This window comes from Lampetra fluviatilis, unplaced genomic scaffold (genome assembly GCF_964198595.1).
Source record: "Lampetra fluviatilis unplaced genomic scaffold, kcLamFluv1.1 SCAFFOLD_631, whole genome shotgun sequence".
In the NCBI taxonomy this organism is placed as follows: domain Eukaryota; kingdom Metazoa; phylum Chordata; class Hyperoartia; order Petromyzontiformes; family Petromyzontidae; genus Lampetra; species Lampetra fluviatilis.
The window spans coordinates 7,501-25,000 of NW_027620679.1; the positions used below are offsets into that span (position 1 = coordinate 7,501).

The window sequence follows — 17,500 nt, forward strand, 5'->3', positions numbered from 1 at the left end:
AACCTGGAGGACATGGGGCTGGCGAGCGACCCCAACCACAGCGTGCCCTTGAGGGTGAGCGTGCACCTAGCCGGGCACCGACATTCCGTGTGAGTGTGTGTTAGTGTGTGGGTGTGTGTGATTGTGGGTGAGTAGGTGAGTGTGTGGGTGAGCTGGTGTGTGTGTGTGGGTGAGTGTGGGTGAGTGTGGTGAGTGTGTGTTAGTGTGTGGGTGTGTGTGTGTCGGTGAGTGTGTGGGTGAGGTGGTGTGTGGATGAGTAGGTGAGTGTGTGGGTGAGTACGTGAGTGGTGAGTGTGTGGGTGAGTGGTGAGTGTGTGGGTGAGTAGGTGAGTGTGTGGGTGTGTGATTGTGTGTGTGGGTGAGAAGGCGAGTGGTGAGTGTGTGGGTGAGTGTGTGTGTGAGTAGGTGAGTTTGTGGGTGTGTGATTGTGTGTGTGGGTGAGTGGGTGAGGTGGTGAGTGTGTGGGTGAGTGTGTGTGTGAGTAGGTGAGTTTGTGGGTGAGAAGGTGAGTGGTGAGTTTGTGTGAGTGGTGAGTAGGTGGGTGAGTGTGTGAGTAGGTGAGTGGTGAGTGTGTGGGTGAGAAGGCGAGTGGTAAGTGTGTGGGTGAGTGAGTAGGTGAGTGTGTGGGTGTGTGGTGAGTGTGTGGGTGAGTGAGTAGGTGAGTGTGTGGGTGAGTGGTGAGTGTGTGGGTGAGTAGGTGAGTTTGTGGGTGAGTACGTGAGTGGTGAGTGTGTGGGTGAGTGGTGAGTGTGTGGGTGAGTAGGTGAGTGTGTGGGTGAGAAGGTGAGTGGTGAGTTTGTGTGAGTGGTGAGTGTGTGGGTGAGTAGGTGGGTGAGTGTGTGAGTAGGTGAGTGGTGAGTGTGTGGGTGAGAAGGCGAGTGGTGAGTGTGTGGGTGAGTGTGTTGGTGAGTAGGTGAGTGTATGGGTGAGTGAGTGGGTGTGTGGTGAGTGTGTGAGTAGGTGAGCGGTGAGTGTGTGGGTGAGTAGGTGAGTGTATGGGTGAGTGTGTGGGTGAGTGGTAAGTGTGTGGGTGAGTGAATAGGTGAGTGTGTGGGTGTGTGGTGAGTGTGTGGGTGAGTGAGTAGGTGGGTGTGTGGTGAGTATGTGGGTGAGTGAGTAGGTGAGTGTGTGGGTGAGTGGTGAGTGTGTGGGTGAGTAGGTGAGTGGTGGGTGAGTGGTGAGTGTGGGTGAGTATATGAGTGTGTTGTTGAGTAGGTAAGTGTCTGGGTGAGTGAGTGTGTGGGTGAGTAGGTGGGTGTGTGGGTGAGAAGGCGAGTGGTGAGTGTGTGGGTGAGTGTGTGAGTGTGTGGGTGAGTAGGTGGGTGAGTGTGTGAGTGTGTGGGTGAGTAGGTGAGTGTGTGGGTGAACACTTGGCCCTTCGGCCCTGCTAGAGGCTACCTGGGGGATCTTTGTCCTTGTGGTGAGTAATGGTTGAGCATCTCTGTCCCTCGCCAGATGAGACGGAAGGATCTGAGTGAACCGGCGACGAAAACTCACGTAGCACAAGGTGAGCTCACCACACTCACCGCACTCACCACACTCACTGCACTCACCACACTCACTACACTCACCGCACTCACCGCACTCACCACACTCACCACACTCACCACACTCACTGCACTCACCACACTCACCGCACTCACCACACTCACTGCACTCACCACACTCACCACACTCACCGCACTCACCGCACTCACCACACTCACCACACTCACCACACTCACCGCACTCACCACACTCACTACACTCACTACACTCACCACACTCACCACACTCACCGCACTCACCGCACTCACCACACTCACTACACTCACCGCACTCACCGCACTCACCACACTCACCACACTCACCACACTCACTACACTCACCACACTCACCGCACTCACCGCACTCACCGCACTCACCACACTCACTGCACTCACCACACTCACCACACTCACCGCACTCACCGCACTCACCACACTCACCGCACTCACCGCACTCACCGCACTCACCACACTCACCACACTCACTACACTCACCACACTCACCGCACTCACCGCACTCACCGCACTCACCGCACTCACCGCACTCACCACACTCACCGCACTCACCGCACTCACCGCACTCACCACACTCACCACACTCACCACACTCACCACACTCACCACACTCACCACACTCACTACACTCACCGCACTCACCGCACTCACCACACTCACTACACTCACCACACTCACTACACTCACCACACTCACCGCACTCACCACACTCACTACACTCACCACACTCACCACACTCACCACACTCGCCGCACTCGCCGCACTCACTACACTCACCACACTCACCGCACTCACCACACTTACTACACTCACCACACTCACCACACTCACCGCACTCACCACACTCACCGCACTCACCGCACTCACCACACTCACCACACTCACCACACTCACTACACTCACCACACTCACCGCACTCACCACACTCACCACACACACCGCACTCACCACACTCACCACACTCACCAACCATTCCTCACTCACCACACTCACCACACTCACCGCACTGACCACACTCACCACATTCACCGCACTCGCTACACTCACCACACTCACCACACTCACTACACTCACTACACTCACCACACTCACCACACTCACCACACTCACCGCACTCACCGCACTCACCACACTCACCACACTCACCACACTCACTACACTCACCACACTCACTACACTCACCACACTCACCACACTCACCGCACTCACTACACTCACCACACTCACTACACTCACCACACTCACCACACTCACCACACTCACTACACTCACCACACTCACCGCACTCACCACACTCACCGCACTCACCGCACTCACCGCACTCACCACACTCACCACACTCACCACACTCACTACACTCACCGCACTCACCGCACTCACCACACTCACTACACTCACCACACTCACTACACTCACCGCACTCACCGCACTCACCACACTCACTACACTCACCACACTCACCACACTCACCACACTCGCCGCACTCACCACACTCACTACACTCACCACACTCACCGCACTCACCACACTCACTACACTCACCACACTCACCACACTCACCGCACTCACCACACTCACCGCACTCACCGCACTCACCACACTCACCACACTCACCACACTCACTACACTCACCACACTCACCGCACTCACCACACTCACCACACACACCGCACTCACCACACTCACCACACTCACCAACCATTCCTCACTCACCACACTCACCGCACTGACCACACTCACCACATTCACCGCACTCGCTACACTCACCACACTCACTACACTCACCACACTCACCACACTCACCACACTCACTACACTCACCACACTCACCACACTCACCGCACTCACCACACTCACCACACTCACCACACTCACCACACTCACTACACTCACCACACTCACTACACTCACCACACTCACCACACTCACCGCACTCACTACACTCACCACACTCACCACACTCACTACACTCACCACACTCACCACACTCACCACACTCACTACACTCACCGCACTCACCACACTCACCGCACTCACCGCACTCACCGCACTCACCGCACTCACCACACTCACCACACTCACTACACTCACCACACTCACCACTACACTCACCACTACACTCACCACCACACTCACCGCACTTGCCGCACTCGCCGCACTCGCCGCACTCGCCGCACTCGCCGCACTCACCACACTCACCACACTCACCACACTCACCAACCATTCCTCACCCAACACAGTGTTGAGTCTATGGTGCAGTGTTGAGTCTATGGTGCAGTGTTGAGTCTATGGTGCAGTGTTGAGTCTATGGGCAGTGTTGAGTCTATGGGCAGTGTTGAGTCTATGGGCAGTGTTGAGTCTATGGTGCAGTGTTGAGTCTATGGGCAGTGTTGAGTCTATGGTGCAGTGTTGAGTCTATGGAGCAGTGTTGAGTCTATGGTGCAGTGTTGAGTCTATGGAGCAGTGTTGAGTCTATGGGCAGTGTTGAGTCTATGGTGCAGTGTTGAGTCTATGGGCAGTGTTGAGTCTATGGTGCAGTGTTGAGTCTATGGAGCAGTGTTGAGTCTATGGGCAGTGTTGAGTCTATGGTGCAGTGTTGAGTCTATGGGCAGTGTTGAGTCTATGGGCAGTGTTGAGTCTATGGGCAGTGTTGAGTCTATGGGCAGTGTTGAGTCTATGGTGCAGTGTTGAGTCTATGGTGCAGTGTTGAGTCTATGGGCAGTGTTGAGTCTATGGTGCAGTGTTGAGTCTATGGGGCAGTGTTGAGTCTATGGTGCAGTGTTGAGTCTATGGGTGGCAGTGTTGAGTCTATGGGGCAGTTTTGAGTCTATGGGCAGTGTTGAGTCTATGGGTGGCAGTGTTGAGTCTATGGGGCAGTGTTGAGTCTATGGGCAGTGTTGAGTCTATGGGCAGTGTTGAGTCTATGGGCAGTGTTGAGTCTATGGTGCAGTGTTGAGTCTATGGGTGGCAGTGTTGAGTCTATGGGCAGTGTTGAGTCTATGGGCAGTGTTGAGTCTATGGGCAGTGTTGAGTCTATGGGTGGCAGTGTTGAGTCTATGGGCAGTGTTGAGTCTATGGGCAGTGTTGAGTCTATGGTGCAGTGTTGAGTCTATGGGCAGTGTTGAGTCTATGGGCAGTGTTGAGTCTATGGTGCAGTGTTGAGTCTATGGGGCAGTGTTGAGTCTATGGGCAGTGTTGAGTCTATGGTGCAGTGTTGAGTCTATGGGCAGTGTTGAGTCTATGGTGCAGTGTTGAGTCTATGGGGCAGTGTTGAGTCTATGGGTGGCAGTGTTGAGTCTATGGTGCAGTGTTGAGTCTATGGGCAGTGTTGAGTCTATGGGCAGTGTTGAGTCTATGGTGCAGTGTTGAGTCTATGGGCAGTGTTGAGTCTATGGTGCAGTGTTGAGTCTATGGGCAGTGTTGAGTCTATGGTGCAGTGTTGAGTCTATGGGCAGTGTTGAGTCTATGGTGCAGTGTTGAGTCTATGGGGCAGTGTTGAGTCTATGGGTGGCAGTGTTGAGTCTATGGTGCAGTGTTGAGTCTATGGGCAGTGTTGAGTCTATGGGCAGTGTTGAGTCTATGGTGCAGTGTTGAGTCTATGGGTAGTGTTGAGTCTATGGGTAGTGTTGAGTCTATGGGCAGTGTTGAGTCTATGGTGCAGTGTTGAGTCTATGGTGCAGTGTTGAGTCTATGGGGCAGTGTTGAGTCTATGGGTGGCAGTGTTGAGTCTATGGTGCAGTGTTGAGTCTATGGGCAGTGTTGAGTCTATGGTGCAGTGTTGAGTCTATGGGGCAGTGTTGAGTCTATGGGTGGCAGTGTTGAGTCTATGGTGCAGTGTTGAGTCTATGGGCAGTGTTGAGTCTATGGGCAGTGTTGAGTCTATGGTGCAGTGTTGAGTCTATGGGCAGTGTTGAGTCTATGGTGCAGTGTTGAGTCTATGGGCAGTGTTGAGTCTATGGTGCAGTGTTGAGTCTATGGGCAGTGTTGAGTCTATGGGCAGTGTTGAGTCTATGGTGCAGTGTTGAGTCTATGGGCAGTGTTGAGTCTATGGGTAGTGTTGAGTCTATGGGCAGTGTTGAGTCTATGGGCAGTGTTGAGTCTATGGTGCAGTGTTGAGTCTATGGGCAGTGTTGAGTCTATGGTGCAGTGTTGAGTCTATGGTGCAGTGTTGAGTCTATGGGTAGTGTTGAGTCTATGGGTAGTGTTGAGTCTATGGGCAGTGTTGAGTCTATGGTGCAGTGTTGAGTCTATGGTGCAGTGTTGAGTCTATGGTGCAGTGTTGAGTCTATGGGCAGTGTTGAGTCTATGGTGCAGTGTTGAGTCTATGGGTAGTTTTATTTCGATGTAAAGCTTTCGTGACTGCAGGGATTCATCTTCTTGGTTCTTTCAGTAAAGTCACGTAGAAGGGAAATAATAAAATAATAAAAATAAAACATAATAAAATACAATTCTCACGACGTTTCGGCCACAACGCAAGCAGCCGTCCTCAGGTGAAGAACAGGTCTGTCGGGAAGACAGCGTCATTCTACATGACGACTTTACCGAAAGAACCAAGAAGATGAATCCCTGCAGTCACGAAAGCTTTACATCAAAATCTAGACACGTAGTTGCACACTGAGCGATGTTGCGTGTTGTGGTCTCTATGAGTCTCTGTGAATCTCTATGAGTCTCTGTGAGTCTCTATGAGTCGATGTGAGTCTCTGAGTCTCTATAGGTCTATGTGAGTCTCTATGGGTCTATGTGAGTCTCTGAGTCTCTATGGGTCTATGTGAGTCTCTATGGGTCTATGTGAGTCTCTATGGGTCTATGTGAGTCTCTGAGTCTCTATGGGTCTATGTGAGTCTCTATGGGTCTCTGTGAGTCTCTATGGGTCTATGTGAGTCTCTGAGTCTCTATGGGTCTATGTGAGTCTCTATGGGTCTCTGTGAGTCTCTATGGGTCTATGTGAGTCTCTGAGTCTCTATGGGTCTATGTGAGTCTCTATGGGTCTATGTGAGTCTCTATGGGTCTATGTGAGTCTCTGAGTCTCTATGGGTCTATGTGAGTCTCTATGGGTCTATGTGAGTCTCTATGGGTCTCTGTGAGTCTCTATGGGTCTATGTGAGTCTCTGAGTCTCTATGGGTCTATGTGAGTCTCTGAGTCTCTATGGGTCTCTGTGAGTCTCTATGGGTCTATGTGAGTCTCTGAGTCTCTATGGGTCTATGTGAGTCTCTATGGGTCTATGTGAGTCTCTATGGGTCTGTGTGAGTCTCTGAGTCTCTATGGGTCTATGTGAGTCTCTATGGGTCTATGGGTCTATGTGAGTCTCTATGGGTCTATGTGAGTCTCTGAGTCTCTATGGGTCTCTGTGAGTCTCTATGGGTCTATGTGAGTCTCTATGGGTCTATGTGAGTCTCTGAGTCTCTATGGGTCTATGTGAGTCTCTATGGGTCTATGTGAGTCTCTGAGTCTCTATGGGTCTCTGTGAGTCTCTATGGGTCTATGTGAGTCTCTATGGGTCTATGTGAGTCTCTATGGGTCTATGTGAGTCTCTATGGGTCTATGTGAGTCTCTATGGGTCTATGTGAGTCTCTATGGGTCTATGTGAGTCTCTGTGAGTCTCTGTGAGTCTCTATGGGTCTATGTGAGTCTCTATGGGTCTATGTGAGTCTCTGAGTCTCTATGGGTCTCTGTGAGTCTCTATGGGTCTATGAGTCTCTATGAGTCTCTATGGGTCTATGTGAGTCTCTGAGTCTCTATGGGTCTATGTGAGTCTCTATGGGTCTATGTGAGTCTCTGAGTCTCTATGGGTCTATGTGAGTCTCTATGGGTCTATGTGAGTCTCTATGGGTCTATGAGTCTCTGAGTCTCTATGGGTCTATGTGAGTCTCTATGGGTCTATGAGTCTCTGAGTCTCTATGAGTCTATGAGTCTCTGAGTCTCTATGGGTCTATGTGAGTCTCTGTGAGTCTCTGTGAGTCTCTGGGTCTCTGAGTCTCTGTGAGTCTCTGTGAGTCTCTGGGTCTCTGAGTCTCTGTGAGTCTCTGTGAGTCTCTGGGTCTCTGAGTCTCTATGGGTCTATGTGAGTCTCTGTGAGTCTCTATGGGTCTATGTGAGTCTCTGTGAGTCTCTAGGGGTCTATGTGAGTCTCTGTGTCTATGTGAGTCTCTATGGGTCTCTGAGTCTCTATGAGTCTCTATGAGTCTATGTGAGTCTCTGAGTCTCTGGGTCTCGGTGAGTCTCTGTGAGTCTCTGAGAGTCTCTATGAGTCTCTGTGAGTCTCTGAGTCTCTGGGTCTCGGTGAGTCTCTGTGAGTCTCTGAGTCTCTGTGAGTCTCTATGAGTCTCTGAGTCTCTATGGGTCTATGAGTCTCTATGAGTCTCTATGGGTCTATGTGAGTCTCTGAGTCTCTATGGGTCTATGTGAGTCTCTATGGGTCTGTGTGAGTCTCTGAGTCTCTATTGGTCTATGTGAGTCTCTATGGGTCTATGTGAGTCTCTATGGGTCTATGTGAGTCTCTGAGTCTCTATGGGTCTATGTGAGTCTCTGTGAGTCTCTATGAGTCTCTGAGTCTCTATGGGTCTATGAGTCTCTATGAGTCTCTATGGGTCTATGTGAGTCTCTGAGTCTCTATGGGTCTATGTGAGTCTCTATGGGTCTATGTGAGTCTCTGTGAGTCTCTATGGGTCTATGTGAGTCTCTGTGAGTCTCTATGGGTCTATGTGAGTCTCTATGGGTCTATGTGAGTCTCTGTGAGTCTCTATGGGTCTATGTGAGTCTCTGGGTCTCTGTGAGTCTCTATGGGTCTATGTGAGTCTCTGAGTCTCTATGGGTCTATGTGAGTCTCTATGGGTCTATGTGAGTCTCTGAGTCTCTATGGGTCTATGTGAGTCTCTATGGGTCTATGTGAGTCTCTATGGGTCTATGTGAGTCTCTGAGTCTCTATGGGTCTATGTGAGTCTCTGGGTCTCTGAGTCTCTGTGAGTCTCTGTGAGTCTCTGTGAGTCTCTGGGTCTCTGAGTCTCTATGGGTCTATGTGAGTCTCTGTGAGTCTCTATGGGTCTATGTGAGTCTCTGTGTCTATGTGAGTCTCTATGGGTCTCTGAGTCTCTATGAGTCTCTATGAGTCTCTGTGAGTCTCTGAGTCTCTGGGTCTCGGTGAGTCTCTATGAGTCTCTGAGAGTCTCTATGAGTCTCTGTGAGTCTCTGTGAGTCTCTGAGTCTCTGTGAGTCTCTATGAGTCTCTGAGTCTCTATGGGTCTATGAGTCTCTATGAGTCTCTATGAGTCTCTATGGGTCTCTATGAGTCTCTATGAGTCTCTGAGTCTCTATGGGTCTATGTGAGTCTCTGAGTCTCTATGGGTCTATGTGAGTCTCTATGGGTCTCTGTGAGTCTCTATGGGTCTATGTGAGTCTCTGAGTCTCTATGGGTCTATGTGAGTCTCTATGGGTCTATGTGAGTCTCTGAGTCTCTATGGGTCTATGTGAGTCTCTATGGGTCTCTGAGTCTCTATGAGTCTCTATGAGTCTCTGTGAGTCTCTGTGAGTCTCTGGGTCTCGGTGAGTCTCTATGAGTCTCTGAGAGTCTCTATGAGTCTCTGTGAGTCTCTGTGAGTCTCTATGAGTCTCTATGAGTCTCTATGGGTCTATGAGTCTCTATGAGTCTCTATGAGTCTCTATGGGTCTCTATGAGTCTCTATGAGTCTCTGAGTCTCTATGAGTCTCTGGGTCTCTATGAGTCTCTATGGGTCTATGTGAGTCTCTGGGTCTCTGAGTCTCTATGGGTCTATGTGAGTCTCTGAGTCTCTATGGGTCTATGTGAGTCTCTATGGGTCTCTGTGAGTCTCTATGGGTCTATGTGAGTCTCTGAGTCTCTATGGGTCTATGTGAGTCTCTATGGGTCTATGTGAGTCTCTGAGTCTCTATGGGTCTATGTGAGTCTCTATGGGTCTATGTGAGTCTCTATGGGTCTATGAGTCTCTATGAGTCTCTATGGGTCTATGTGAGTCTCTATGGGTCTATGTGAGTCTCTATGGGTCTATGTGAGTCTCTATGAGTCTCTATGGGTCTATGTGAGTCTCTATGGGTCTATGTGAGTCTCTATGGGTCTATGAGTCTCTATGAGTTTCTATGGGTCTATGTGAGTCTATATGGGTCTATGTGAGTCTCTGGGTCTCTGTGAGTCTCTATGAGTCTCTATGAGTCTCTATGGGTATATGAGTCTCTATGGGTCTATATGAGTCTCTGGGTCTCTGAGTCTCTATGGGTCTATGTGAGTCTCTGGGTCTCTGTGAGTCTCTATGAGTCTCTATGAGTCTCTATGGGTCTATGAGTCTCTATGGGTCTATATGAGTCTCTGGGTCTCTGTGAGTCTCTATGAGTCTCTATGAGTCTCTATGGGTCTATGAGTCTCTATGGGTCTATGTGAGTCTCTATGGGTCTATGTGAGTCTCTGGGTCTCTGTGGGTCTCTGTGAGTCTCTATGGGTCTCTATGGGTCTATGAGTCTCTATGGGTCTATGTGAGTCTCTGGGTCTCTGTGAGTCTCTATGAGTCTCTATGGGTCTATGAGTCTCTATGGGTCTATGTGAGTCTCTGGGTCTCTGTGAGTCTCTATGGGTCTCTGTGAGTCTCTATGGGTCTATGAGTCTCTGGGTCTCTGTGAGTCTCTATGGGTCTCTGTGAGTCTCTATGGGTCTATGTGAGTCTCTATGGGTCTATGTGAGTCTCTATGGGTCTCTGTGAGTCTCTATGGGTCTCTATGAGTCTCTATGGGTCTATGTGAGTCTCTGGGTCTCTGTGAGTCTCTATGGGTCTCTGTGAGTCTCTATGGGTCTATGTGAGTCTCTATGGGTCTATGTGAATCTCTATGGGTCTATGTGAGTCTCTATGGGTCTATGTGAGTCTCTGTGAGTCTCTATGGGTCTATGTGAGTCTCTGAGTCTCTATGGGTCTATGTGAGTCTCTATGAGTCTATCTGAGTCTCTATGAGTCTCTATGGGTCTATGTGAGTCTCTGTGTCTATCTGAGTCTCTGTGTCTATGTGAGTCTCTATGGGTCTCTGAGTCTCTATGAGTCTATGTGAGTCTCTGTGAGTCTCTGTGAGTCTCTGTGAGTCTCTGGGTCTCTGAGTCTCTATGGGTCTATGTGAGTCTCTCTGAGTCTCTATGAGTCTCTGTGAGTCTCTGTGAGTCTCTGTGAGTCTCTGGGTCTCTGTGAGTCTCTGTGAGTCTCTGTGAGTCTCTGGGTCTCTGAGTCTCTATGGGTCTATGTGAGTCTCTGTGAGTCTCTATGGGTCTATGTGAGTCTCTATGAGTCTCTGTGAGTCTCTGGGTCTCTGAGTCTCTATGGGTCTATGTGAGTCTCTATGAGTCTCTGTGAGTCTCTGGGTCTCTGAGTCTCTATGGGTCTATGTGAGTCTCTCTGAGTCTCTATGGGTCTATGTGAGTCTCTGTGAGTCTCTGTGAGTCTCTATGGGTCTATGTGAGTCTCTATGGGTTTATGTGGGTCTATGTGGGTCTCTGTGAGTCTCTATGGGTCTCTGTGAGTCTCTATGGGTCTCTGTGAGTCTCTATGGGTCTCTGTGAGTCTCTATGAGTCTCTGTGAGTCTCTATGGGTCTCTGTGAGTCTCTATGAGTCTCTGAGTCTCTCTGAGTCTCTATGGGTCTCTCTGAGTCTCTGAGTCTCTATGGGTCTCTGTGAGTCTCTATGGGTCTCTATGAGTCTCTGTGGGTCTCTATGGGTCTCTATGAGTCTCTATGGGTCTCTATGAGTCTCTGTGGGTCTCTATGGGTCTCTATGAGTCTCTGTGAGTCTCTATGGGTCTCTATGAGTCTCTGTGAGTCTCTATGAGTCTCTGTGAGTCTCTATGGGTCTCTGTGAGTCTCTGTGAGTCTCTATGGGTCTCTATGAGTCTCTGTGAGTCTCTGTGAGTCTCTATGGGTCTCTGTGAGTCTCTGTGAGTCTCTGTGAGTCTCTGTGAGTCTCTATGGCTCTATGTGAGTCTCTGTGAAACATAGACACGTAGTTGCACACTGAGCGATGTTGCGTGTTGTGGTCCAGCGCTAGAGGAGGAGGCCTCATTGCCGGTGACTCCATCAGCACCCAGCGTCTCTCACGACATCCTCCTGATGGTGCGTCGCCTCGTACTCACCTACGGAGAAGACTACAAGGTTACTCACCACTCACACTCACCACTCACACTCACCACTCACACTCACCACTCACACTCAGCACTCGCTCACCACTCACCACCCGCTCACCACTCACTCAGCCACTCACTCAGCCAGCCACTCACTCAGCCACTCACTCAGTCACTCAGCCACTCACTCACTCAGTCACTCAGCCACTCACTCAGCCACTCACTCACTCAGCCACTCACTCAGTCACTCACTCAGCCACTCACTCACTCAGTCACTCAGCCACTCACTCAGCCACTCACTCACTCAGCCACTCACTCAGTCACTCACTCAGCCACTCACCCACTCACTCAGCCACTCACTCACTCAGCCACTCACTCAGTCACTCACTCAGCCACTCACTCACTCAGTCACTCAGCCACTCACTCAGCCACTCACTCACTCAGCCACTCACTCAGTCACTCACTCAGCCACTCACTCACCCACTCACCACCACTCACTCATTCACTCACCACCCGCTCACCACCACTACTCACCACCACTCACCACCACTACTGTGTGTACTGTGTGTGTACTGACTGTGTGCGTACTGACTGTGTGTGTACTGACTGTGTGTGCGTACTGACTGTGTGTGTACTGACTGTGCGTACTGACTGTGTGTGTGTACTGACTGTGTGTGTACTGACTGTGTGTGTACTGACTGTGTGCGTACTGACTGTGTGTGTACTGACTGTGTGTGTGTACTGACTGTGTGTGTACTGACTGTGTGTGTACTGACTGTGCGTACTGACTGTGTGTGTACTGACTGTGTGTGTGTACTGACTGTGTGTGTACTGACTGTGTGTGTGTACTGACTGTGCGTACTGACTGTGTGTGTACTGACTGTGTGTGTGTACTGACTGTGTGTGTACTGACTGTGTGTGTGTACTGACTGTGTGTGTACTGACTGTGTGTGTACTGACTGTGCGTACTGACTGTGTGTGTGTACTGACTGTGTGTGTACTGACTGTGTGTGTACTGACTGTGTGTGTACTGACTGTGTGTGTGTACTGACTGTGTGTGTACTGACTGTGTGTGTGTACTGACTGTGCGTACTGACTGTGTGTGTACTGACTGTGTGTGTGTACTGACTGTGTGTGTACTGACTGTGTGTGTGTACTGACTGTGTGTGTACTGACTGTGTGTGTACTGACTGTGCGTACTGACTGTGTGTGTACTGACTGTGTGTGTGTACTGACTGTGTGTGTACTGACTGTGCGTACTGACTGTGTGTGTACTGACTGTGTGTGTGTACTGACTGTGTGTGTACTGACTGTGTGTGTGTACTGACTGTGTGTGTACTGACTGTGTGTGTACTGACTGTGTGTGTGTACTGACTGTGTGTGTGTACTGACTGTGTGTGTGTACTGACTGTGTCTGTACTGACTGTGTGTGTGTACTGACTGTGTGTGTACTGACTGTGTGTGTACTGACTGTGTGTGTACTGTGTGTGTGTGTGTACTGTGTGTGTGTACTGTGTGTGTACTGACTGTGTGTGTGTACTGACTGTGTGTGTGTACTGACTGTGTGTGTACTGACTGTGTGTGTGTACTGACTGTGTGTGTACTGACTGTGTGTGTACTGACTGTGTGTGTACTGTGTGTGTGTGTGTACTGTGTGTGTGTACTGTGTGTGTACTGACTGTGTGTGTGTACTGACTGTGTGTGTGTACTGACTGTGTGTGTACTGACTGTGTGTGTACTGTGTGTGTGTGTGTACTGACTGTGTGTGTGTACTGACTGTGTGTGTGTACTGACTGTGTGTGTGTACTGTGTGTGTGTGTGTACTGACTGTGTGTGTGTACTGACTGTGTGTGTACTGACTGTGTGTGTACTGTGTGTGTGTGTGTACTGTGTGTGTGTACTGTGTGTGTGTACTGTGTGTGTGTACTGACTGTGTGTGTACTGACTGTGTGTGTGTACTGTGTGTGTACTGACTGTGTGTGTGTACTGTGTGTGTACTGTGTGTACTGACTGTGTGTGTACTGACTGTGTGTGTACTGACTGTGTGTACTGACTGTGTGTGTACTGTGTGTGTACTGTGTGTGTACTGACTGTGTGTGTACTGACTGTGTGTACTGACTGTGTACTGACTGTGTGTGTGTGTACTGTGTGTACTGTGTGTACTGACTGTGTGTGTGTACTGTGTGTACTGACTGTGTGTGTACTGTGTGTGTACTGTGTGTGTACTGACTGTGTGTACTGACTGTGTGTACTGACTGTGTGTACTGACTGTGTGTGTACTGACTGTGTGTACTGACTGTGTGTGTGTACTGTGTGTGTACTGTGTGTACTGACTGTGTGTGTACTGACTGTGTGTGTGTACTGTGTGTGTACTGTGTGTGTACTGTGTGTGTACTGACTGTGTGTGTACTGTGTGTGTACTGTGTGTACTGACTGTGTGTGTACTGACTGTGTGTGTGTACTGTGTGTGTACTGACTGTGTGTGTACTGACTGTGTGTACTGACTGTGTGTGTGTACTGTGTGTGTACTGTGTGTACTGACTGTGTGTGTGTACTGTGTGTGTACTGACTGTGTGTGTACTGTGTGTGTACTGACTGTGTGTGTGTACTGTGTGTGTGTACTGTGTGTTTGTACTGTGTGTGTACTGTGTGTGTGTACTGTGTGTGTGTGTGTACTGTGTGTGTACTGTGTGTACTGTGTGTGTGTGTGTACTGTGTGTGTACTGTGTGTGTGCTGTGTGTGTACTGTGTGTGTACTCTTTGTACTGTTTGTGTGTACTGTGTGTGTGTACTGTGTGTGTACTGACTGTACTGTGTGTGTGTGTGTACTGTGTGTGTGTACTGACTGTACTGTGTGTGTGTGTACTGTGTGTGTGTACTGACTGTACTGTGTGTGTACTGTGTGTGTGTACTGTGTGTACTGTGTGTGTGTACTGTGTGTGTGTGTGTACTGTGTGTGTACTGTGTGTGTGTACTGTGTGTGTGTACTGTGTGTGTGTACTGTGTGTACTGTGTGTGTGTGTGTACTGTGTGTGTGTACTGTGTGTGTGTACTGTGTGTACTGTGTGTGTGTACTGTGTGTGTGTGTGTACTGTGTGTGTACTGTGTGTGTGTGTGTACTGTGTGTGTGTACTGACTGTACTGTGTGTGTACTGTGTGTGTGTACTGTGTGTGTGTACTGTGTGTGTGTGTGTGTACTGTGTGTGTGTGTGTACTGTGTGTGTGTGTGTACTGTGTGTGTGCTGTGTGTGTGTGTGTGTACTGTGTGTGTACTGTGTGTGTGTACTGTGTGTGTGTACTGACTGTACTGTGTGTGTGTACTGTGTGTGTGTACTGTGTGTACTGTGTGTGTACTGTGTGTGTGTTCTGTGTGTGTGTACTGTGTGTGTGTGTGTACTGTGTGTGTGTGTACTGTGTGTGTGTGTGTACTGTGTGTGTGTGTACTGTGTGTACTGTGTGTGTGTACTGTGTGTGTGTACTGTGTGTGTGTACTGTGTGTGTGTGTGTACTGTGTGTGTGTGTACTGTGTGTACTGTGTGTGTGTACTGTGTGTGTGTACTGTGTGTGTGTACTGTGTGTGTGTACTGTGTGTGTGTGTACTGTGTGTACTGTGTGTGTACTGTGTGTGTGTACTGTGTGTGTACTGTGTGTGTGTACTGACTGTGTGTGTACTGACTGTACTGTGTGTGTGTACTGCGTGTGTACTGTGTGTGTACTGTGTGTACGGTACAGGCGATGGCGAGGGATGAGAGTAACCACTACCAGGACACCCCGAGTCAGATCCGCCGCAAGGTGGAACTCGTGCGCAGACACTGCCCTCAGCAGTGGGAACTCATCAGCGGCGGCGGCAGCACAGACAGCGGCACAGGCAGTACAGAGAGCAGCACAGAGCACAGCACAGACAGCAGCACAGAGCACAGCACAGACAGCAGCACAGAGCACAGCACGCAGTGACAGCATCACAGCAGACACTGCCCTCAGCAGTGTGAACTCATCAGCAGCAGTACAGACAGCAGCACAGAGCACAGCACAGATCACAGCAGCAGCACAGAGCAGTGACAGCAGCACAGCAGACACTGCCCTCAGCAGTGGGAACACCTCAGCAGCAGTACAGACAGCAGCACAGAGAGCAGCACAGATCATAGTACAGAGAGCAGCACAGATCATAGTACAAAGCACAGCACGCAGTGACAGCAGCACAGCAGACACTGCCCTCAGCAGTGGGAACACCTCAGCAGCAGTACAGACAGCAGCACAGAGAGCAGCACAGATCATAGTACAGAGAGCAGCACAGATCATAGTACAAAGCACAGCACGCAGTGACAGCAGCACAGAAGACATTGGCCTTAGCAGTGGGAACTCATCATCAGCAGTGGCAGTACAGAGAGCAGCACAGACAGCAGTACAGAGCACAGCACAGAGCACAGCACAGAGCACAGCACAGAGCACAGCAGCAGCACAGAGCAGTGACAGCAGCACAGCAGACACTGCCCACAGCAGTGGGAACACCTCAGCAGCGGCAGTACAGACAGCAGCACAGACATCAGTGCAGATCATAGCAGCAGCACAGAGCGCAATACAGACATCAGTACTGAGCACAGCACAGAGCACAGCAGCAGTACGCAGTGACAGCAGACACTGCCCTCAGCAGTGGGAACACCTCGTCAGCAGCGGCAGTACAGACAGCAGCACAGAGCACAGCACAGAGCAGTGACAGCAGCACAGAAGACACTGCCCTCAGCAGTGGGAACACCTCATCAGCAGCAGCACAGAGCACAGCACAGAGCACAGCACAGAGCACAGCACGCAGTGACAGCAGCACAGAAGACACTGCCCTCAGCAGTGGGAACTCACCATCATCATCAGCATCAGTAGCAGCACAGACATCAGTACAGATGATAATGCAGGCCACAGCACACACGTCATAGTACACACCATAGCAGCAGCAGCAGCAACAGCAGCAACAGCAACAACAGCAGCCATCGGCAAGTCCACTCAGCTCCACGTCCTCCTGTACCACGTCACTCCATCTCTTCTCTAGCCCGTGCCTCCTGTACCACGTCACTCCATCTCTTCTCTAGGCCGTGCCTCCTGTACCACATCGCTCCATCTCTTCTCCAGCCCGTGCCTCCTGTACCACATCGCTCCATCTCTTCTCTAGGCCGTGCCTCCTGTACCACATCGCTCCATCTCTTCTCTAGCCCGTGCCTCCTGTACCACATCGCTCCATCTCTTCTCTAGCCCGTGCCTCCTGTACCACATCGCTCCATCTCTTCTCTAGCCCGTGCCTCCTGTACCACGTCACTCCATCTCTTCTCTAGCCCGTGCCTCCTGTACCACATCGCTCCATCTCTTCTCTAGCCCGTGCCTCCTGTACCACATCACTCCATCTCTTCTCTAGCCCGTGCCTCCTGTACCACATCGCTCCATCTCTTCTCCAGCCCGTGCCTCCTGTACCACATCGCTCCATCTCTTCTCTAGGCCGTGCCTCCTGTACCACATCGCTCCATCTCTTCTCTAGGCCGTGCCTCCTGTACCACATCGCTCCATCTCTTCTCTAGCCCGTGCCTCCTGTACCACGTCACTCCATCTCTTCTCTAGCCCGTGCCTCCTGTACCACATCGCTCCATCTCTTCTCTAGCCCGTGCCTCCTGTACCACGTCGCTCCATCTCTTCTCTAGCCCGTGCCTCCTGTACCACATCGCTCCATCTCTTCTCTAGGCCGTGCCTCCTGTACCACATCGCTCCATCTCTTCTCTAGCCCGTGCCTCCTGTACCACATCGCTCCATCTCTTCTCTAGGCCGTGCCTCCTGTACCACATCGCTCCATCTCTTCTC

The 17,500-nt window shown here is 50.6% G+C and overlaps 1 protein-coding gene across 2 annotated transcripts in view; it reads left to right on the plus strand.

Moving 5' to 3' along the window:
- NOP16 (NOP16 nucleolar protein) overlaps nucleotides 1-17,500 on the plus strand; it is a 22,571-nt gene that overhangs the window by 4,349 nt on the left and 722 nt on the right. The window contains exons 2-6 of one of the 2 annotated variants that reach the window (XM_078884787.1): nucleotides 1-54; nucleotides 1,456-1,507; nucleotides 11,584-11,693; nucleotides 15,395-15,585; nucleotides 15,715-17,500. The exon at nucleotides 1-54 is cut by the window's left edge and continues 46 nt beyond it; the exon at nucleotides 15,715-17,500 is cut by the window's right edge and continues 722 nt beyond it. In XM_078884787.1, coding sequence (XP_078740913.1) covers nucleotides 1-54; nucleotides 1,456-1,507; nucleotides 11,584-11,693; nucleotides 15,395-15,585; nucleotides 15,715-15,721 — 414 coding nt within the window. In that variant the 3' untranslated portion in view covers nucleotides 15,722-17,500. Of the gene's footprint in view, nucleotides 55-1,455; nucleotides 1,508-11,583; nucleotides 11,694-15,394 lie in introns of both variants that reach the window. The other variant, XM_078884786.1, reaches the window with a different exon arrangement.